At 28.9% G+C, this 24,641-nt stretch overlaps 1 protein-coding gene across 1 annotated transcript in view; it reads left to right on the top strand.

Annotated features, from left to right (window-relative positions):
* The window catches only part of LOC142320242 (paired box protein Pax-4-like), a 151,653-nt gene that overhangs the window by 64,814 nt on the left and 62,198 nt on the right, over positions 1–24,641 (top strand). Inside the window, exon 2 of the mRNA XM_075357940.1 lies at positions 3,433–3,639. Within this exon, the coding sequence (XP_075214055.1) occupies positions 3,450–3,639 (190 nt within the window). The 5' untranslated portion in view covers positions 3,433–3,449. The remainder of the gene's footprint in view (positions 1–3,432; positions 3,640–24,641) is intronic.

Below are 24,641 nucleotides of genomic sequence, written 5' to 3'. Positions count from 1 at the left end.
CTGTAAAGAACAGAATGAAAGTGCCGCTTATGGGATTATCTCATCTGATGGGATTGACATGTTGCTATGCAGTAACATTAAATTTAGTAAAAAAGGGAACAAGGAACTTTACTCCTAACTTTCCTTAGTAAATTTGGCATGGGATTATCTTGATATTGGCACTTCCCAACCCCGTAGGGGACCCACCTTTTGACGCTTTCGGTCGCCACACCACACCCCCGTTTCTAGCCCTGATAGGCTTTAACGGGAATCGTCTTTCGCCCTCTAACTTTTTATATCTCATAGTTATAAACCAGGCCTCGTTGGAATGCCACCGATGTAATTGCCTCGGTAGACATTTACATCGGTGAGTTTGAAACAGCTTTTGCCTTCGCTATAGGCCTCGTCCGGACATCTTATATGTTCTACATCGTTACCCTCTACACTAGCTAACCGAGTTCGTGGAAGCAGGAAACCCGTGCCTAGTTCTACATTTACTGAGCCAATTTCGTGTAAATGCCTCATATTCGAGGCAAATAAATAATAACATACCACCAAAAAAATGTTGTTCGCAACAATGAAATTTAATCCTAGATCCCTTAGAGATCTCATATTTTAGTTCATACCCCTGACTGGTTTTCAGTATGATATTGGCTCATCCCATCCCGTATGGGAAGACACCCGCCTAGTAACGTTCCGGTCGCCACCTCACCCCCGTTCATTTTGAAGAAAACCACTTGTTTTCATGTTAGGTTAGCTTTTATTGGTCATATTAGTTACCATTCATAATAAAAAATACAAGCCAAACTAAACTTATTGGTTGAATATTCTTTATGTGTGGCATAATCTCTTTCATACTATGTGTTTCATTATTATACTCCATCAAGAGATCATACTAATAATAATAATCAAGAAGTTTATGTTACAATGTAAGCCTACTTATTTTTTCTTAAATATCATCGAACGACTGAGCATTATAAACGGAAATTTTAAGTTTTATAAAAACAACTAATTTCTGAAAACAAGTTAAGCTGTTGATGAATGCAATATAGGATTAATATACGATAATATAAGATTAATGCAATACAGTTGTAACAAATTTTTTTTTTTAAATTTGCTTCATTACACCAAGTTTTTATTAGTAAAAAAAAATCAATAATATAATTGCCGAGAGAATTTTTTTTAAAATTAATTCTTTCTTTTACCGTTTAAACATATTCTTGTAATCACTAGAAAGAATACTCTAAGTAAAACAGCAAAATATTATTATTCAATTATAATACGACAATTTGTCTGCTAAAAGAGGTAAACAAAATATATAGAATAATCACATACCATACTTCCTTTTTTTGTTTGTGAATACCTTTACAACTTAATTGAATTTTTTAAACATTTATTCATGTATCAAGCAATCTATCTCAACTAGAATTCTTATTATTTGTTGCTACATATTACATCTTTTATACTTAAGTAACGAAAAAAGTTGAAGATTCTCGCTCGAATTCTATGAAATTTTACTTCGTTGTACGAAGTAAAGGAATACCTGAATCCATTTTGACTTGATTTTCAGCGTGACGTATGAATCTTGCATAACTCAAAAAGGATTAGCCGTAGGATGTTAAAATTTTGGATTTAGGGCTGTTGTAACATCTAGTTGTGCACCTACCCTTTTTATCGCAATCGAACGGACCAAAAGTGTCCAAAAAAGCCCAAAATCCAGAACATTTGAATTTTTTACTTTTTCTTAACAGCAGTAATAAGAACTCATTGAGAGCTTTTTATCATAAGTGGTACTTATTTTCATTGGTTCCAGAGTTACAGATAAATAAAATTTTAATTAATGAAATCTTTGGTTCTTACAAGGGGAAGGCACATAGGTTCGAATCCGACTTCATATAGATATGATTTTAACTTTTTTTAAAAATTTAAATATATTGATTTGTAATAATTATTAACCTCCAATTGAAAAAATAAAAATAAAATGAAAAATATCAGAAGTTATTAGTAAAATAAAATTTTATGAACTTTTCATTTTAATTCAAAAATTTTTACAGTGGTTAATAATTATTAATAAATCAATGCATTTAAATAAAATAAAAAAGTTTAAAAAAATGTATGTATATGAAGTCGGATTCGAACCGATGAGTCCATGATAAAGGATCCGACACGATCTCACTTACTACTTACGCGACGCGAAACAAAATTAATATATAAACTAATATAAAATTGTGATCAGAACACCACAAAAAAATATGATGCAATGTGTTGTCCACCACTATGTTATTGTGTGACTGTCCACTTTATTGAAGAATTGGAGGATCGTATCTCACTTTCAACTGAAATAAGTTTAAATGAAATGCAGAAAAAGATGTGTATATGTATTTAATTGGCGTACAAGGAAGTCATGTGTTGTCCACCTGCGGTTTTTTCTTTTATATTTTATTTAGAAATGCATAAACAAATTCACCACCTATTACGGTAACGATTTATGTTATTATTTCAAAGGAAGTTCCTTTGATTTTCAAATAGTAATTTTCTTTGAGATTAATTGAGTGAAAGAATTTTAATACGAAATTGAATTAGTAAATCTGAAAATATTTATTGTTGGTCTTTGTCTTAGGCTGGCTTAGTATTTACAGGATTGTTAAATCTCTTGTAGGTAACATCTTATAAATTCTTTTTCAAGATACTTCAAGAATATTGATTGAAAATTATCCAAATGTAAAAAGTAAATTCAAAAGCGATTTGAAAAATCTTTCGATTTTATATTTTATAAGAATTACGTATATAATAACTTAAGAAAATAGTTATACATATTCCTGTAATTCAGAGTCTTAACTCATGCATTTTCTGTATTCACTTTTCCTTAAGACGCATGTTTCTTGCCTTTTTGATGTTTTGTAAACAACTTTTTCACGTGGGCATTATTTATTCATGGTTTTATTTGTATTTTAAATGGAAACAGAATTACAACATTTTAAATTAATAAAAATCAAATAAAATTGTAAAATTACACTAAAAAATTGCCCAAGAAAGTAAAAAAAATTTTTATTTAATTAAATATCGATTTATAATTAAATATCGAAAGTTTGTGCCAACTTTAGGATCATTAACTTACAAATTATTCGGTTTTAGTTTAGTTCCGACTTCAAAAGTCTATATTACTTTAAATATTAAAAACTTTTAGAATGTTTTTTAATTTTTGAAATGTATTTCATTATTATAATAGAAATCTATTACAAAAATTTAATTAAAAAAATATTCCCTTAGCATTTATAAATATTGCGCTCATATTTTTGAAAAGTTATATCTTTATGTTGGTAACAATGAACATTTTATTATTATAAATTGAAAGTTTTGTTACGTTAAATCTGATGTTTGTAATTTGGAATTGTATTTTAATCGTAAAACAGAAAACAAAACTTTTAATATATTTTATTTTTCCATTTTCAGTAGTGGATGATGTATGTATGATGCTGACCGAACAGAGAATGTCGGGCAAGTGTAGCGACTTCTCCGTATCCAGTTTGGTGAAGGATTTAAATAAGTCAGCTTCTGATTCTGAGGATAGTCCAGCAGTTGTTGTTGGTGGTAGCAACTGGAGGCTTGATTTACCGCCTCCAGGAACAACCGGTTCCCAACAGCCGCCTCCAACAAATGGTAAGTTTACAAAAATGAAACTTATAGCAATTATAATTTTATTATAGCACTTATATTGTACGTTTAAAAATTAAAATTTTTAAAAGAAGAAAGAATGAATGAATGAAAAATATTTTTATTTAATGTTAGCAAGAAATCTCTGATAAGTTGGGGGAACATATCATTTTGTACTTGTTTTTCTGTAATAACATTTGAAAATTCAGGCGGAAATGTTTTCTTGTTTTAAAAAAAAAACTTTTTTTATTAAAAAAATTGAGGCAGGAATAATAAGGAAATTGCCTAGGAGTGTTTGGGTTGTGTCATTGCAAAGCTTTATGAGAACTATTGAGGTATACTACTTCCCACATCTCAGCCATTTACATTTCTCCAGAAAACTAGGAACAAATAAAGAAACGGAAGAAGAAAAAAGTCTCAAAATAACTCAGTAAAACGAAATTTAATTAAATATGAAGTATTATTAGGACAATTCAGTCGAATGTAAAACATTATCACAGATGGTATTATGTACAATCTTTGTAGTAAATATTATTTTTCTGCTTGGATTTAAAATAATTCGTCGCAAATGTTTTAAATTTGAATTCGTCTTTGTTTTCACTAACCTCATATTTCAAATAACCGCTAGGTAAACCACATTATCGATTAAAGTTTTTGCACACCTTATTTATTTATTTTTTATTTAAGATAAATATATTTAGGTATGGGGGGGGGGGGATAATTACACGTTTAAAAGATCGTATAATTGAAATAAAGTGAATTAAATTGTTAAAATATTGCTTTTTCACAGTAATGTGAAGGTTAATATGTAGAAGGAATTTTTATTAATTTTGATATATTATTGTTTAAAGCGAAGTTGCATCAGTTTCAAATCCATCAGATGGGCTAGATGTTTTAACAAAAAAAAAAAAAATCAGAAGTTTTCTGCCACTGTATTGTATACTTTGTATCATTTGGATTTGGAATAATAATTTAGTTTCTCTGTCAGACATTATTGTATTTTTGAGAAGTGGAACCAAGACCTAAAATTATTAAGGCTACTGTTTGAAGTTTTGTAATAATAATTACTAGTTAAAAAACAATAAAGTAATCTGTAGTTACTAAAGCCATAAACATCAAGTTATGGGCATGAAAGCATCAAGTTCTCAGATCAATGAAGTAAATCGCTTAATAAAACGTGATATAGATTAAAATTTATTATATTTTTATCTCGTCATGTTTACCGATAAAATTAAAGAATATCCTTTTTAATTTCCTACAGCACAATTAATATAATAATTAGGGTTGTTTTACAATGGAAACCATTATAAGCTCGCATTTGTATCACTTCAACTTTGTTAGAAAATATATATTCCAAAAATGGGTCATAAACAGAATAATATAATTTATGTTACAGTTCTACCATATTAGTGACTAAAATATGTAAAAATGTAACTATAAATATGACGTAAGTTCATTTATACGTATGATATAATTATATAGCTACACCTCCCAAAAGAGAACGATTAAGGTTGACTCCCAGAAATGGAGTTAAAAAGAAGGTAATTTAAATTACATATTTTTGATATTTATATGCATGGAAATAACATAATTACAGAAATTAATTTCGATAACCTGTCACTGATTTTGCAGATGGCGCTGTTGTTTTGGAACTCGTCTTATAATGTTTAGGAATGGTTATTTATAATAGTTAGGAATGTTATATAATATATGGTTAAATAGTATATATAATTATATAATTCTTTTTTATTTTTGGTTGTAATGAATTGTTAATAAAATATTTTTCTTATTACTGTAAAGGAATCCTAGTGACAAGTCATCTCGATTTACCAGATCCCAAAACTAGATAAAACTATATTAAAATAAATAAAAGTAAATAAATCTCTATCGTATTGGTTCGTTTATATGTTGTCTTAAAAAAACAAAGAAGATGTTTTTTAAGGTTATGTTTTTTTATGAAATGACTAAAATTAACATTTATAAACCCTGTACGATATAAACCATAAATTAACAATATAAATCATAGTTTATATCGTTATGTATGTATCCAATAAAAACACATACATATATTTTATGTTCAGTATTTTAAGTGATCTACATGAGATCGCTCAATAAAATGGTTTGAATATCTTTGTAGTATATATATATAGTATATCTTATATATACAATATAATCTTCATGAAAGAATATCGGAAGACCACTTCCATGAGGAAGATCCAGACTTTTCTTATGTATTAGGGAAGACCAAATACATTGAAATTATAGTGCAAAAGTACTACAATCATTTCAGGTAAATTTGTACAGCTCTGCTTTTAGAAGTAATGTATATGATACCGTGAAAGACGGATATCTGGCAAATGTCGGCATTCTCCGATGAATGTCGACACATACCAAATACGTCGGTGTTAATCGGACCTTTACCGGTATATGTTGAAAAACAAGGATAAGGCGGTCGAAACGATAACTACAAATCAAAGAAAATCATCCGACACCTATCTCTATCGTAAATAGATTACGAGAAGTTAACCCTCCTAAAAAAAAAGCAAGTCTAAATTTAAGCTAAACATAACCTATGCTCGCTTCGCTCGCTAACCTCGTCTAATTAACGTTAAATATACAAATTATATATGTTATTCTCCAATATTGGAGGTGATTAATCAAATTCACCGCATTTATAAAAAAAAAAATTTAATCAAATTTAGGTTGTTTGGCTAAAATTTAGATTTCCTTTTTTATGAGGGTTTCTTGTAATCTAGTTACCTTAGAAATTAGTATTGGGTGAATGATTTTTAATTTATGATTATCGTTTCGACCCCCACCAGAGCTTATCTGTGTTTGTCGAAATACACCACCGGCGAAGACCCGAATGTATAATAATATAAGCAAATATTTCGATCTTCCACCAAAAGACATGTTTGGTATGTGTCGACATTCACCGGAGAATACTGATATTCTCTAATTTCGGTCTTTCACGGTAACGTATGTAATAAATTGTTTCCTAACAAGCGGGTTATATTAATTTGTTGCTTTACCTTATCTTTCCTAGTGTTATGGCTGTTATGCATGTAAATCACTTGCACAAAAGTGGTGATATACACAAAAAACGGCTGCTTTCACCAAGAAAAATGATTTTACACGACTCTGCCAGACATTTCGGTGAAGAAGACTATGTTTGGTTCAATGTGGTTCAAAGAGTGGTTTCACTCTTTACTTTCCTTAGTAACCTAGCACGAGAGGAGTTTTATCTTGAGGGTGGCTGTACTAAATTAAGGAGCGATTTGTATTTCATGCCAGGTCGCCTACAACCTTTTTTGGTTATGATATCTAAAATTAACACAATTTTGCGATATATCTATCAGAGTATGTTCGGTTATTTCTTGCATTTTTCTTGAATTTTAAATGTAATTGAGAAAAATTCTTCTTGAAAATTTTAGAAGAATAATAGTTATTGTATATTTTAGATGATGAATATGAATATATTCAATATTTAAGATGTGAATATATAATTAATACAATATATTATATAGTTAAACTATCCACATTATTTGTTTAGTTTAGTCTCGTACTGAACACGAAAGTATTTACTAAGTACTTTAAGATCAGCCATTTATTACGATCCTCTCTTTTAACCACTAATGAAGGAATTCTACCATACTTCCGAAAAGATTTTTTGAAATCATATTCCTTTGTAATTAGAAAGTAAATTTTATTTTAAAGCAATTTATATCTCGTTTAATCATACTGATCATGATATTTAATAGTATATTTTAGATATTTTAACTACATAAATTATTTTATGTTGCTTGTAAAAATAATTATCTGTACCAAAGTATCAATATTTTGACAAAGATGCAGTTCTATATAGTGTATAATATGTAAAGAAAAAAACGGTTGACCTTTAACATTAATTAATTTTAATAAAAATTAAAGGAACAAGTAATTCAATATATATTTTAAAATACATACTACTCCTTGGCAGGTCGGAATGAATCACATAAACGCATGGCATCAGGCGCCAGATCATATTACCTCTAATTTTAATAATACAACTAAAAGCAATTAATTAATGAACAAAATTTAATGTTGAAGTCACAGAAGGCGGTGCTACCTGGCTGGTTGGTTAACTGCTGCTGCTGGTTTCTCTAATTCCCGCGTTCCTTGTCTAATGTACCATGCGCTGTAAATATCGGCTCTCTGCTAATTACATTCCTACATATTAGGAAGGCCTATCGATTTGTTCCGGGATCGAGATGTGATTTCTTCGTTCCTTACAGGTAGTTTTATAGTAGTCTTATAGAACACTGTGGTGGCCTAGACTAATGTGTGTGTATGTGAGTGTTTTTTTTTTAGCTACCGCACGGTCACCACCTTTGTACACAATTTCACTGCTACTGTAAGGATAAACTAACTATTCAAGCGTATATAGGAAAAGAGGCACTTAACATCATTCGTTTGAACTAAAATAAATTGTATATGTGTCAAATTTATTATAAAATTGTCAGCAGAAATCATATCTCTTTATTTACGCTCTTATGCTTTGCTGTATTAAATAATCAGTTCTATGTTACGATTGTTTTTTTTCTTACATTTATCCTTAAGATTTTAAACGAATTAAAATGATTCAACCGTAAGATAAAATGTGGACAAATTAAAATTATTATACTAGTAGTCTACTTTGTGCACGTATTCAAAGTTATCTAGCTGTTATTCTTTGATAAAATCAAAGATATTCAAACCCTTTTTATTGATTTAATAAGATATAAAATTATTTTGTAATATTCTTACTTTTTATTTTACTGATGCGGTTCCTCCTTATTTAAACTGTGAAGTAAAATACAATAATAATTTGAACAATTTAAAACATAAATTGTTCAAGAGGAATAACTTTTATCAGATTGGGAGGAAAGTACAAACGTAATAAAAAGCATAGACCAATTTTCTGTCGACAGCTGTTATTTAAACAGCCGTTTCTGCAGTAAATAATTATCACTGTATAATACAAGAAAAATTAAACGGTTTTAAAACTTTTTTTAATTTTAATTTTATAGACTACATTTTTCAGGAATTAAAAAAAATCGTTACAGTACATTTATGACCAAAATGAAAAGATATAAATTGTACAACTATATAAAAACGAAACAATGTTTTCTTGGTCCAGTGTTATATTATTTGACAGTGGTTTTTTGTGACAACTGGATCAGATACAAATTAAAGATATTTACTTTCTAGTATTTAAAATCAAGCAGAATAATATTTTCCACAACTTTTATAAATTCGGACATTTCGATCATATTTTGGATAAAAAGATAAATTCTCTAGATAATACTATATGTTTGGCTAAATTTCATTTTAAAATTGAGTTTATTCTAGTTCCATTTTTCTGAATCATCCTTATTTTATGAGAGTTAAAGTATGGAGGGGTGAGGTTAATTAATCCAATACTACACCTTAAATATAAGTACACCGCCAACCCAAAATCAAACTTACTCTGATCTCTTACCATTTAGATATTCCGAATTCGTTGAAATAGTAAAAATTTGGATGCTAGTGAAGTTAAAAAATAAAGAAAACCCGATCATTAATTTTAGCTAATTTGCATGAAATTAAAGTTAGCGCATGCAAAAAAACCTTTTAATAACAGTGCTTTGTGATTTTCCTGTAAATTGTTCAACGTGTCAAATTCTGAAGTTATAAAATTTCACTGTCTGCACACCAGGTCACCTTGTGAGTGACACATACCAGACTAATTTTTTAGTATGACTAAAGATTGAACTTACATCTCTTTTTAGTCTGCGTTCCACAAAAGGAGATCTACCATAAAGCTGAAAACATTTTTAACGATTTGCAACATTATTTAATGTTGAAAAATGTTTATTTTATTTGTCCTCTTCGTAGAAGATATAAATTAATCACCCGATAAAATGCTTATTTTTTGCGAATAAAGGGCTGATTAATCTAACTCTGATTAAACTGATTAAACTAATCTGATTGAACTAATTGAACTAACTGATGAATCTGATGAACTGATTGAACTAACTGATTAATCTAATATTTTTTTTTTTTTTTATAATTATGCTTAAGGAGAAATAAGCTGTTGTATAAATAATAAAATAAATTAAAGTAAGTGAAACAAAGTTAAATTTATTTCATTAATTTCTGTTCAAAGCAACAAAAATGGCGAGAAGGTACAGTTCCGTTGATGTGTATCTACGATCAGCTTCACATAATGATGGTTAAGGAAAGGGTTTATATTAAGTGTTGCGCTAACCCTCTATTCCTAAATTAATTTATTTAACCCACTGATAGCTGTTCATAATCAAAATGTAATGTGCAATTTTATTTTATATATATATATATATATATATATATATATATATATATTTATTATTATTGCTATTATTATTATTATTATTATTACATTCTTTAATCAGATAGTTTAACAACAAAAACACTAATACTAATAATAATGCCAATCTCCATGACAGAGTGCTAGCACTTCGGCCTTTCATTCGGTGATCCCAGGTTCGAATCTCGGTCAGGCATGGCATTTTTTCATACGCTAAAAATTTTCATCTGGCTAATGATCTCAGCAGTTGATACCGGAAAACTCAAAAATAATAATAATAATATTATTTAATAGTCAACCTACAAACGTAATTTTAAAATAGTTATGACATTTTACTGATTACTTCTTGACGCTACAACCTGTGTAGGGCCTTGACCTCCTTTTTTTAGTTTCGTAACAGTCATTTTTTACAGGGTCGGGTTGTTCATCCCATCTCCAAATCCCCAACCTGGAGGACCAGGGTTTTCTATCAGGGATTTCCTGCCTAGAAATTCCAGTTTTAAGGCGCTGGAAACTCGCCTCAACCATCCCCTACAGGGGTAGGATTTACTGATTATGTTTAGATTAAATCTCAAATCGAATATTTCTTAGTATTTAATGATTGTTAAAGAACGTACCTACAAGACATCAATGCACCCATTAAAATTCAAAATCAGCCATTTACTCTTCTTTTTTTCAGCAGTGGCTTGGAACCGGGTTTTGGCGGAGTTTTGGCATTTTACCTGCATATTACATATAATTTTCTACTTACTCGAATTTCTCCGTTGTTTAATGAAACAAGCTATTTGTAAATTTCTGTCTGAGACTGCTTTTTATACTAAGTTACCTTTCATTAAAAGTCTGATTTTTAAATGTACATTTTATATTACTTTTTCTGCGGGGTTAGGATATTGGCCCAACAAAAATGAACTGAACTGATAAATCCACAAAATAAATCTTGCTTTAAAAAATTTCGTAACGGCTTCTCCATAAAACAACACCTGTGGTTAAAAATCTCTTTGATTTCCAAAGAAATTTCAGTTAGTTTTATATTTTTTCCACAGATAAACAAATACACAGTAGTGCTAAGCAAACAGCTATCAGTATTTTTTAAGCATATTATAATTCTATGTACGATTTTTAAATGAAATTCTTGACAGACAATCATCTCTTTATGAATAAAGAGAAATAAATACGGTTTACGAAATATTATTTTAAGTTACACAAGTATTATTTTAAGTTACACAATACTTTATTAAAAAAAAACCGAATAAAAACCATTAAATCTAAATGAAAAAGATTTTTTAGTTATTACTCAGTTATTTATTAATAAATCATACAAGATTATTATACAAAAAAAACAAAAAAAAAAAAAAACGGTAAAAAATGTAATAAAATTAAAATCTAGTTTATTGTGCAAAAATGTAGCCGATTTTCAAATTTAAATTACTCAGCAAATAAAAGAGCGTACAAAACAATTCATCTTATTCCTGAATAAAAACATGAGACAAAAAATTAAACCCTATTTTACATGGTAGTAATATAAAATCATAACCTCATTTCCGGCCACACAGTACTGTCAATCAATCTAGCTGTGCTTAACGAGTTATTAACCGCTCAGAATCATTAGACATGTCATCTCACATGTCACACTATCTTACAAACATTTCTTAGTCTTTTCTTTTATAACGTACAGTTCATTGGAGACCTGCCTACGCGCACAACGACAAACGGTCAGTTAATTCACCCGCGGCTATAATACCGTGGCTTGTTTTTTTTTTCCTTTTGATGCCCTTGTTATTTCATCTTGCCTTCTTTCCTCTTTAAAACTACATTACCTCAATTGATTAGAATAAATATATAATCGTATCACCTTATATTTACATTTAATCGGCTGGATTAAATTTTTTTACCTTCATTCATTTAAATTCATCTTACAACATTCAATTAAAAAAAAATTAGTTGATCTTGATTAAATTATTACATGATAATTTAATAGTTGACGTATAATTAATATTAATAAAACGCTAATTTTATTCGTGCTAAGTTCAAATTTTCTTGAAGCAGGATATTAGTAGTTAATATTTATAAAAAATATATCAAAAAATTAAACCAGTTTTATTTGCTATTATTCTATAATTAAATATCATGCAAGATGTTTACAGATTTAGAAAGGTATTATTCATATATATTTAGGGGGAAAATATAAAAACACACTCACACACACAAATCATTTATTTAACTGATAGCTGTTCATAATCAAAGTAGGTAAAATTTATTCCGAGTTAAATAAGGAAATAATCTTATTATTTATTTAAAATAAAAAATATTTTCTCTTGGTTTCTTTTATTTTGGTTTTACAATAATAATAATCAATCTATTTACAGAACTTTTAATATATTTAAAATAATTGTAGCATTTTACCTGCTAATTCCTTATTATATTCCAGTCACTCTGATATACTTATTCCAATCACCTCGATTAAATATGTATATTTATATTTTAAATATTTTAGAAATTTAGATTACTGCTTTGATTCTGTTCATTGTAATTATCAACTAGAAAAATGTGTAGTATTTTCTCTATTTTAAAAATTTGTTATAAACAACGGTTTTTTTTTCTAAACTCGACCAAGTAAATAAAACAAAAAGATTCAATTAAGCGAAAACAGTTGGTTACATGCAGTTAGAGTTATTGTGATCTGAACGTGATGATCTATATGATATGAAATTACAAGGCAACAGCTTCCAATTTAATTTTATTAGATTTTAAACACATAGTAATTTACTTAAATTTAAAAAAGTATCTATGAATACAGCCTACTTCAAAACTTTATTTTAAAATACAGCTTGAATAAAGAGCTAACCTGAATAAAATGATTGACTCGACCAAGGTTTTTGTGATAACTGAACTAAAAAGATTCAATCGAAATGCAGACAGGTAATATTCTACTCGCTGCCAACAAATATTTTACAAAGATCTAAAAATCACTTTGGTCAACTACTTTTCCCATCACATATATAAAAGTTTCAAATAAAACCTATTGCGAAAACAAAAATTATAACCATTTTATTCATTTTCCTGGAAACCCTCAAAGCGATCAATAAAAGAATTGAATAAATAGATTTTATAGATATGTTATAAAATATTATACATTTATAATTTATAAACATATAAATTATAATTATATATTTCCCGTGGAAGTTACTCTACTCCCTTTTTTAACTGAACATGATACAGTTAAAAATATAAGTAAAAAAATAAAATAAATAAAAAGTTCAAATTAAAATAACCTTTTTACTAAATTAAATCTATTAAAGATAGTTTGAAAAATAAAACTTTTTCAATTCTTTAATTTGGGTGTTTGAATATTGGCACTAAATAATTTAAAAAAAACGAGTAATATTCCCATTTATTTGGCGCTGATTTTAAAAAATTAATATTTAATTATAAAAATTGAAAAAATATTACTTCTTATTTTTTACTAAATGTTTTCTTTATTTTTATTTAAAATTTGGTGTTTAAATTTAAAAATATAACTCAAATAAAACTTCTGTTCATAAAAAAACTAAAAGGAAGATAACTGCGTCTTCATAAGAAGAGAGAATTGGAAAGAAATTACATAAAGAGAATATGCCGAGCTGAGCTAAGAGTCTGGAAAACGGGAATACTGTATTAATTATTTTATGATCGAAATATTTTTCCAACGCAAAAATGCAATTAGTACGTTAAAAATACGATTTTTATTTTTATTCCAAAAATACTTTTAATACGTAAAATTACGGTATAAAAATTCATTTAACTATGTCGAAAAAATTATTAAAAATGTTTTGTACTGGTTTACAATAAGAAAAATGTTTTGCTTATAGATTTTCAACTTAATTTATATTGAAAAACTTACAGTGGTGAACCATAAGGGAAAAAACTTCATGTACAAAATGGCAAAACATTCACTTCGTAAAGAGCATGACTTAAATATATCCCAAAATAAAAACTGTACTTACGATCAAACTAAGATTTTGTTAAAATTGGTAAGAAATTAAATTACTTCCATATTTTACTGAGGATAAATTTCATATAAGGAAGGAACTTTTGAAAAACGTTTATACCACGGAAATATATTGTTTTGTTCTCACAATTCGTTCATTTACAAACGGTTCCGAGAAAGGAACCAAAAATAAATCGTATTACAAAAAGCACATGTTGAGAGGTTTCCAACGAACACCCTCAATGAAACGTAGATATACAAAAAGATATAATGAAGTACATATACATATTTATATGATGTTCATGTATAGAAACATACTCGCACTGAATAAGACCACATAGGTACAAGAGTTCACAAAGGTTTAGTGAAAAAAAATTTAACATCATTAAACAATAAAAGAAAACAATAACACAACAAGCTCATGGAGATAAAAGGAAAGATGCTATGCTCCTCATCAATGTATAGAAAGATGTTCAACACTTATGCGATACTGAACCAGCTTAAGTGTCATCAAACTTCAGCACATGTAGGCCTTTCAGTCACCAGACATCCTTTCTGTTATCTAGGAGATTAATAAGTAAAAAGTTCACATGATTATCTAATCGCTGTCTATACTTTGAACCGAACTGTTTGACCTCTTCAAGAATGTAAGGCAATTCAAGATAGTCGTGAATTTCCTCGTTCCGCGTGAACCACAGTGCCTCTGCAATGGATCTCGCCAACTTATTCCGGAAACGATGTATAATCTAAATATTATTCTTGCACATCCTGCATTTAACAAACGCATAGGACTGTCAATGTCATCACGAAGTGCCTAGAAGAGAAGAGGTTCTGTTCGTCAGCCTTCTTGGATGTTCAGCAGCAGCTCTTTGACAAGGGTCTGCTCTGCCTGATCTGCACCATAAGTTAAAATGCAGCCTTCCTTAACCCTTCTACCTGGTTTTGTGGTACTACCGCAACGGACGTTTTTACCACGTCAGATACAATGATGAGTTATCTGGATTCTTTAACAATAGATCAGGAGGTTTCAGAAGGTCCTAGGACCCGTACTGTACTTAATTTTCACTCCGGACCATCTCACCGTCGCTTCGTTTGCTGATGATATAGCAATCCTGGCTGTTAACGAAGACGAAACTCTAATCGGTTCGGTAAAGCTTCAATCAGTATTAAACTTGATCGGCTTATGGTTAAAAAATGGAGAGTAAAGGTGAATCAGAAAAAATTAAGTCATATTTCGTTTGTGATGAGACGAACTGACTGTCCCAGTACACATCTAGATGGCATCCCACACTCTGACTGGGTACGGTACCTTGGGCTCTCTTGATCGTCATTTGGCTGGAAATACCACGTGAGAGAAAAAGGGAAACAGTTCAATTTTTCACTTTTTCTTTATTTTATTCCAGGTGGAATAAGGTGCTTTATTGATATTACATAATTTTTTTTATGAAGTGTGTTTTTCAGAACAAAACCTTATGTATTTTAATCAACACCTTTTCCATAGTCGCCTTCTTGTTAATATATATATATATATTTTTTTTTTCTGAATTCCTTTATTTACTTACAGTCAGCTTCTACAATGAAGCTATAAGCAAGTAAGTCCTATGTCTGACTATCACGTGAAAGAGGACCACCTAACGATAATCCTCAAGTAATACAAAAACAATAGCAAAACATAACAAACAAACGATAGTGTTAACATAAATAATATAAAATTTGATAGTGCCTTTGAATGTACATTCGAATGTCCAATCAATATTAACATTAAAACAACAAAATAAATAACAACTTTAAATAGAACAGTAAACGAAACAGTAACTTTGAAACAGCCAAGAAACAATAATCGTGAGCATCGAGCCACCAAATCGGATCATCATAACAGGCTATAAACAAGATCAAGCATACGGAGCCTTTTTTATCTCTTAACGTCCACGCACTTGTCTAGGAAATTCAAAGCGAGGTGATTATTCTTATCCAGTCTGGACACATACCTTGAAACCAGACGACCAACTTCCTCTCGAACGTATGGAATGCCATTTCATACCACAATCGCAGTACCCCCATGTGCTCTTCCAGCAGGGTGGTTGATTTTGTATACTGAAGAGCCCCTAATTCTCAAATAGTTCCTATCAGTAAAATGAGTTTCCGAAATAAGAACGAAATCTACCAGCTCGCAGAAGATCAGCTTCTCCAGTTCCTCCCTGCGATTCATTACATCATTAACGTTCCGTACAGCGAGTTTCAGGTAATTCCTCATCAAGTTTAGAGATCACCTTCGTCAACAGATCCAGGAGGTTCGCAATCTGTTGAACCAAGAACTCAACGTTACTTGCTAGCTTCTGAAATCTATCCAGTGTAAACGAAGCCTTATTATCGGTTCCCGCCATTGCCTCAGCAAAGGACCCGGAGTCCAATAAATATTGTTAGTGTCGTAGTTACTATTATCCGCATTACTGCTGGCCTGTTGACCTAAAGTCGGGAAATCATGGCCTAGCTCGTATAATTTGCCTCTCAGTTCCTCGAACTTCGCAGTTGCGTGCTTCGGAGCATAACTCATCCTCCTCTTCTCTTTCCTTTCAAGGATCTCCTTATAGACCCTGGAACCGTTATAATTTGCAGGATGATCCTCATGGCATAAAGCACAAATTGCTGGTAAGCTCCTATCTATCTTATGGCAATCGGCGGTCCTGTGTCTTCCTGCACACTTCACTCAGCGATACGGCGTCATGCAATTATTTTTAGTGTGATCGTACTGTTGACACCTCATACACTGCACCAACCCTGGAGTTCTCTTTGGTGTTTCAAATCTAACGCAACAGTTTTCTGTATACTTTATTCCGAACACCTCATTATTATCTTTAGGTTCCAGATTTACGAAAAAAGTCGCCAATGGCTCCTTTGTTACTTGGTGGCGTGCGTTTACGATGTTCCAAACCTTGTGCCCCTGACTCTCAATCTCTTGATGATTAACTGCAACTGGAATCAAACGGTGAAGATTCTTGAGCATCACCTTACGCTCTCTCATCATTCTCGTGAAGGTATGCCCCATCAGATTATTTTCGCGAACAACACGAAGTTTTTTTTGTAGCTCTCAATATCCTTTGACAGCAGCCGAAGTTGTTTATTGTTTATTATTCTCACGGTGTATTCCGTTTTGCTCACCAATGATTCCAACAAATCTTCCCTTTGTGATACCCGATATACCATAAAATACTATCAGAGGCGGCATAACCTCTTCCTTTTGTGGAGCAGCAGCGTCAGTCTCCTCCACTGGCAGACCATCAAATCTATTCGAGAGAGATATTTCAATCCAAGAAATCGACTCACCTACCAGCAAAATCGGCACCGTCTGCCATGCCGGAGGGACCGGAATCGGGTACGTAATATCAGAGTCAATGCTATTACCCGAATAATCACTCATATTTTCAACGATCTCATCCCTTAATTTTCTCCACGACGACTTCCGTGGATCCCGGTTGGAGTAAATGAATGGGTCACGTTCTCTATTCACCAGCGTGATGTTTACCGCCTCGAAGCTGCCGTTCGCAGAGTAGTTGCTATGCGGAACAGCTGGGAACGGGTCCATAGCAACGCCGCGACCGTTAGGTTATGTAACGTAGCCTAGGACTATAATTTAAAATAACGAAAAAATAAAAGAAACTTGTAAATAAAGAAAAACACAAACTTGAGGAAAACAAATATTTAACACAACTAAAAGAACAAAGTAAACTTACACTAACACACAATAGAAAAAAATTAAAATAATTGACTCTAATGAGGAGCGACTTAAACAGATATCCAAACTTATGATTCTGTAGAAAAATTATTGTTTATATATGAATACTATTTTTGATTCTCTCAAATACAATCTTCATTTAAAATTTTAGTTAGGTAAAGCAGAAATTAGAGCTAATAATTTTTTTAAATAAAAAAGTTAAAAACATCTTTGAAGCAAACTTAAGAACAAATAAAAATTTTTGTAAAAGAACATTTGACTGCACGATAGGTTTAAGAATTTCAGAAAGACTGCTAATATAATCTATACCCCAACTGTGGGTAAACATCTCTTTATAAAACAAATGTTGTAATTGGATATCAAGTGAAAGTGAGGGGAGTCTTTAGACTTATGAATACAGTCTTTATTATACCAAAAAAAATGAACTACGAAAAATAAATAAAAAAATTTACTAAATAAATTTTTATATATAAATGAATTCTTATTTATAAATAAATTGTTATGAAATTAATTCAAACCCATAAATATGCTAATTTTGAGTAACAGAAAATCTGTTAAGAAATTTAAGTTTTAAAAAGGACTTAACTTTACAGTAATTAAATTTATGCCTTTCTCTTTCATCTAATTTTTTTCCTATTCTGAAAATGTTTCATACCTACCAGATAGGTATTAAAAACCCGTTAAGATATCATTCCTAGATACCCTAAACTAGATTAATTTAATTCTTCAGGCCCGACCCAATTATTTAAATAAAACATATATTATGTTCTACCATTTTGATGAAAAAATTATCTTTATAGAAATTATTCCACTGTTTTACTCATACAAAGTAAATTTCTTTATACGCTCTTAGGATTCATGCACACTTTTTTTATGCGTTAAAAAATGAATGATTATATACGTTCGAGGTAAAGCATGCTGAAAACTAGTTTCTAATATACTTAATTTATTTTCAAAAACTGTTTAAAATTGTAATTTATTCCATTTTATTTCATATTTGCATGAAAGTTATGTACTTGACATAGTATGAAAACCTAACTTACTTACTTAAATCTAAAGTTTTTTTTATGTCTTTACCTAGGTAATATCATAATATAGACGGCATCGTACCGAAACGTGATCTATCCTCTGTGTAGTTTAATGAAAAATTGTATTAAAAACCCAAAAGTTCTGTCTAATTTTTTTATATATTTTATGTAACGGACTAAAAATGCCGCTCGCTTAATATTTATTTCTTTCACTTTTTTCAAATCTTTTACATCCAACAGTAGTAAATCGTTAAACAGGAAATTGTTGAATAGATTCTCACATCCGCAATAAGCCAATAAATTAGTTAGTTGGATGGGTATTAAATAAAACCCTACACAATTAAATATATCATTTTAAGACCAGATATGTTTATCAAAAGTGTGATTTTTTGTTTTGCTAAAAAGTGATCTGTTTAATACATTTTATGCAATTGTAAATTATATAAAGTTTTTCTTCTTTCCAAGTGAATAGTTAAAATAAAAAATAATCATAAGAGTTTAGATTATTAAATATATATATTTTATCGTTTGCAGAACAAACAAATGAAGTAGTGGATTATTTTACACGAAACCCGGGTTAGCTTATTGGAGATTATTTATTTACTCTCTCCTGTAACAACAGGAATTTGTCCAACTACTTCTGCCTTATTCCTATTTTTGTTTAAGGTAAAAAATACATTTTACAATAATGAAAAATGCCAAGCCTGATGCAGATTCAAACTCTGAATCTTCTGGGTGAAATTCTACCTAGTGAAACTTAACAATTAGTGTGCGTTTCACTACAGAAAGTAATATATATATATATATATATATATATATATATATATATATATATATATATATATATATATATATCGTAACTCTTATGAAATAATACTGAGCAGTATTCTGATAACCTACAGTAATTATTTCATTTAAAAATAGCTGTAAAATGTACACATAACGTGAATTAAAAAGTAAATGGTTTTATACTAATCAGGCTCAACTTTTTATACGCCTATCTGACAATCCGACTGAAACTAATCAAGAAGCTCAGTATTTGTCACTAACTTCACTGGTTTGAATCCATATAAATTCAAAAGCTATTTGAACTAGAAAAATTCCAATTTTTCACGCACTTCTTAGAAGGTTTCTTAGCTATAAGGTAGGCTCTACAAATACCTTCAATTCTTACTAACAAACGTTTTAAGAAATGATCATTGTTTATTACATGATTGGTATCACCAATTAATTAGTTTTAAAAAAATTCAAATTCATTTTTCATTCAAAAGCGAAAGCGAAAGCGAAAATTTATTTTTTCACAAGTATAGAAAGGAAGAGTCATATGTTTGATTTTTTGATATTATATTTTTATGGTAAAGTTTTTTCTATAAAATAATAAAATCAAAATGAAACAGTAAGTTTGCACGTTTAAAAGAATTTCTCTAGCTAAAAAAAAATAGATATATAAAAAATTATAAATTGTATATAAAATGACAAACTATAAAAAAAGTTATAAAATAGCTTTAATTATACTTGAGTCATGGTTTATTTATTGAAATTAATTTTTTTATACTACTAATTATATTCGCTAATTTTTATATTTCTGCCATTTTAATATATATCAAATCTTTTAACCAGTAAAACATCTTAGATTTTTAATCCTAATAATAACCATAAAATACTGCAGTTAATTCAATAACTGCATCGTACGAAGGCTAGATTAAAGAATATATAAATAAATTTACTTATATTTAAATAAAAATAAATCAATGTGTAAGAAGTAAAAATACAAAGGAAAGCAGAAGTAAGGAAATACCAAATCAGATTATCTTTATCAAGGAAAGATTTTACGTTAAAAAAAAATCATGTAGTAAACAAAAGAAGATTTAAGAGTAGAATTAAAAGAAGAATGACTTCTTAAAACATACCTGTTGAAACATCATGAATTAAATTTACCAAAACCTGACTCTAACTTAACCAGAGAAAAAAATAATATAAGCATAGAAAATATGATTTTAGAGGATAATTTTGAAAATTAAATCGACTATTAAACTTAAGAACGAAAACGTTTTAATTTGAATTGAAAAAGAGGGATATTGAAAAAAGGGTAAAAGAAAAGTATAAGTTGGTAAAAAAAAACTGTGACCAGGGATTTAATGTTTGTTAAATTGATGAAGTAAAGTAGAAATGAAGAGGTTAGTAATGAATTTTGTACCAAATGGATGAAAATTGTTAGTTCATAATTGTCTGTTGGGATTTCAAGTTCATTAATTTGGAAAAAGGAAAAATTATAAAGAGTAAAACATGTAAAGAAAGTTTTCGTAGAGAAAAAAAAATAAAGCCTTAATATGAATAGAAATTAAAACTAATATAATAAAATAATTGAGAGTTAAATGAAATATAAGTCAAATATTCTGAAATTAAAATGATTGCTTATAAGGAATAAAATGTGTTTCGAGCTAGTCAGAAAGACATGAAAACGGAACGGAACGCAAGGATAGTGGAAAATTTATATTCGTATTTTCCCGACTCTTTGCAGAGCCAGGAATAAAGTCCCTTGCTGCTGTGTCATTCTTTTTGTCGGTCGGTAATTACTTATTTGACAGTTATATTTTTATTTATTTTTTTTTTTATTTATGGACTGAGTTGTGGAATGCTCCTTTAAACCACAGAAAATAATTAATGTGGAGCTAATACACCAATTTAGATATGACGGACCATATATAAAACGATTACATATATAGGAATGAAGTTTTTTAATCTTTTCAAATCGTTTTATGTTAATTTTTAGAATGAATTATTTGCTTTGATCATGCCAAAATCAATTTTTACAATTTTTTTTTATTATAACGACAGAGCAACTTTACAATCTGTTCAGCAAGGTAATTGAACAATAAGTAAATAATATCTATTTGAACTAACATGACAACGTGACAATTAAGAAGTCAATAATTACAAAATAATTAGGAATTAATATATTACTTAAGGGATTTTATTCAGTCGTTCAAATACATTAATCCAATGAGGAAGAAGTAAAATAAAAACCCAAATGATTGTTTCTAGCACAAAAATATTTATTTTTTTTTATTATAACGACACAGTAACTGTACTATCTGTTCAGCAAGACAATTAAACAATAAGTAAATATCTATTTGAACTAGCATTAAGTAGTCAGAAACCCAGCGGCTAGTGACTTAACGATAACAACGAAACGAAAGAAATGAAATAGAATATAACAAAATAATAAATGTTTGTTAAATAATAAATACTATTAATAACAATAAATAAGATTCAATAGAAATGAAAAAAAAAAATATTGTACTCCGTACTATAAATAAAATTAGTGTAAATGAAACATTTAATAAACTAAAAATAAACGAAAAAGAACACAAAATAAAACATGAACAAGAACCCAAAAACAAAAGGACACAAAAAACCAAAACTTATCGAGAGCTAGAACAAAAACACTTCTGCACTGCTTTACATCAGCTGGTTTTACAATTTAAGGAAACTTACTAAAAAAATTTACATATGACTAGATTTGAGCTCATTACAGATCACAGATAGGAAATAGCTTTAAACGATATTTAAAATGAGAATTTTTTTTTTGCCGTGGTAAAATTGTGATTAGAATTTCAAAGGAGGTTGTTTCTGGTTATACCAGAAAAAAAATCCTTTAATTTTTAGTATTTAAAACTAAAGTAAACTAAACTAAATAAAAAAAAAAAAAATTCACAAATTTAACGTCTTCATTGAAAGGAAAGAAAAATAATTTTAAATGTTTTGAATCCCTAACTGAAATTAATAATATAGGACAAACTTAAATTATTTGTATAATTTATTTGGAAAAATAAAAATTTAATATAATAAGAAGATTTGTGTCAAAAATCTACGCTGTTCTTGAAGAGACGCCTTCGTTAAAATGTTAATATTTTCAATTCTATTGTATTTGAGATAACGGAAAGTGTTTTTATTTGTTTAAATATAATTTATATTTTTGTAGATGTTTTTTCTGTTTGTAGTTCAAATATAGATAAGAATATTATAGACAATTAAATGATCATTAGTTATCAATTTCAGTACATTCTTTATAATTTTTGATTTTTCCAAGTGTTAGAAAGGAATGATTTATATCACAAAAATTATTATCATTAAAAAAGAAAAAAAAATAGGCTAATGAGAAACATTTGTTTTACTTGATTATATATTAATTTGTACCAGTGTTATTTTAGAGGGTTAATTATTTTTTACATAGCATTTATATATAAATTATGGATTGTACGATTTATAGTGAAACGAGAAACAAATTACTAATAATATTTTTCAATGTAGTTTCAATAATGTAAAATGTTTAATACAATAATGTAATGTGTAAATGTTTAATTAGAATAATGTAAAATGTCAAAAATTAATTTAATTGAAATTGTGATGAATGAAACGATAGACCAATATTTATGGTAAAATTTACTCTAGTGTCAGGAGAGGTGTTGCAGGAGAAACCTACATGAAATTGTAGTTTGCAAAAAACCTTTCTGATACTAATGTACTTGGTTTTACTTATAGGCCTACACTGCTTTGTATTGGTTTCTGTGTTTGCACACTTTTAATCAATACTTGCTCATGTCATTGCGTTGCGCAGATACTCTACTCTCATTACAATTTTTTGTCTGTTTTACGAAACCTAAAGATAAATTACTAAAATAATTCATAGTTATTGAGGTATTAATGTAATGACTGTGAAAAAATAAACGTAATTTTAAAATGCTCAACGTTAAACATATTTATTTTGTTATATTTTTATTGTTTAAACGATTTAGAAATAATTAAAGAAGTGTTTACTTGTCATAATAATTCATTTTACATAAAAAATGATTTCTTTGAAAAGATCCTATGAATAAATACTTATTTAAGTGTTGTAAGCACAGAAGACAGCCTTGAGTTAAACAATGGCTTTTAGAAGGTAAAAAATAAGAATAAAATAGAAGCAAGCCTGGCCGTAGGACAACAGAAGCGCGGATTACTACAGAAAGTAGTAATGAGGTGATTGAATATTTATGGTCTATCCTAGTGTGTTGCAAATTGAATAGAAAGGTTTGTATGAGAAAGAAGGGCGGAATATGAATTTTAAAAGAACAATTAGTCGGGCGAATAGATAGCGATATATATTTTACAGGCGACTAATGAGGACAATTTGTCACCGGATCGGAGTAGTTTCAGATGCGATCTAAAAAAAGAACACATTTACGATAGCTTGCAACGTTAATTAAAACTGTCGAACAATCCTAGGTAATTTAAAACAACTCTATCAAAAATTTTTAAAATCGAATTTTAAGAAAAATTTAGCAGAAATCTCTACATTAATTACCAAAAACCTCCTAAACGAATATTTTAAAATATTTTAGGTAAACCCTTTTTTAATATGAAAAAATTGTAGGTTTGTGTTTAATTTGGTGAGTCCATTTTTTATTTGCCTTTTATTAATATTTTTAATGCATTTTTCTGCCTAAATGAGAGAGACGTTTTGCACTGTATCCTTTTCAAAAAACCATTTTATTAATAAAGAATACAAATTGTAAAATAAGTGTAAAACATCAATAACCTTTAATATATATATATATATATTTCTAAATATAAATATTCACGTTCCTTTGATGGTTGAAAATATTAATAGAATCTTATAAGTTATAAGTTATTACAACACTGATATTCTGTAACGTTTTAATCTAAACTATTTCTTACAATCAATAAAATTAAAAATATAAATTTGTACTTAATTTCCACTGAATCTTAAATAAATCGAAATTTAAGCAATAAATTACTGATATTTCAAAACAAAATTTTGTTCATAATTATAAAAATATCTTTGGATGTTTGGAAGCACTAAGCCTCTAAATAACAATGAGATTCCACCTTCGACCTCCAAGGAAAGAAAATGATTTTTTTTAAAGGACA

Source organism: Lycorma delicatula, chromosome 2, assembly GCF_047948215.1.
Source record: "Lycorma delicatula isolate Av1 chromosome 2, ASM4794821v1, whole genome shotgun sequence".
In the NCBI taxonomy this organism is placed as follows: domain Eukaryota; kingdom Metazoa; phylum Arthropoda; class Insecta; order Hemiptera; family Fulgoridae; genus Lycorma; species Lycorma delicatula.
Note: the sequence above shows the minus strand (reverse complement) of the source record. Positions and strands in the feature narration are given on the sequence as shown.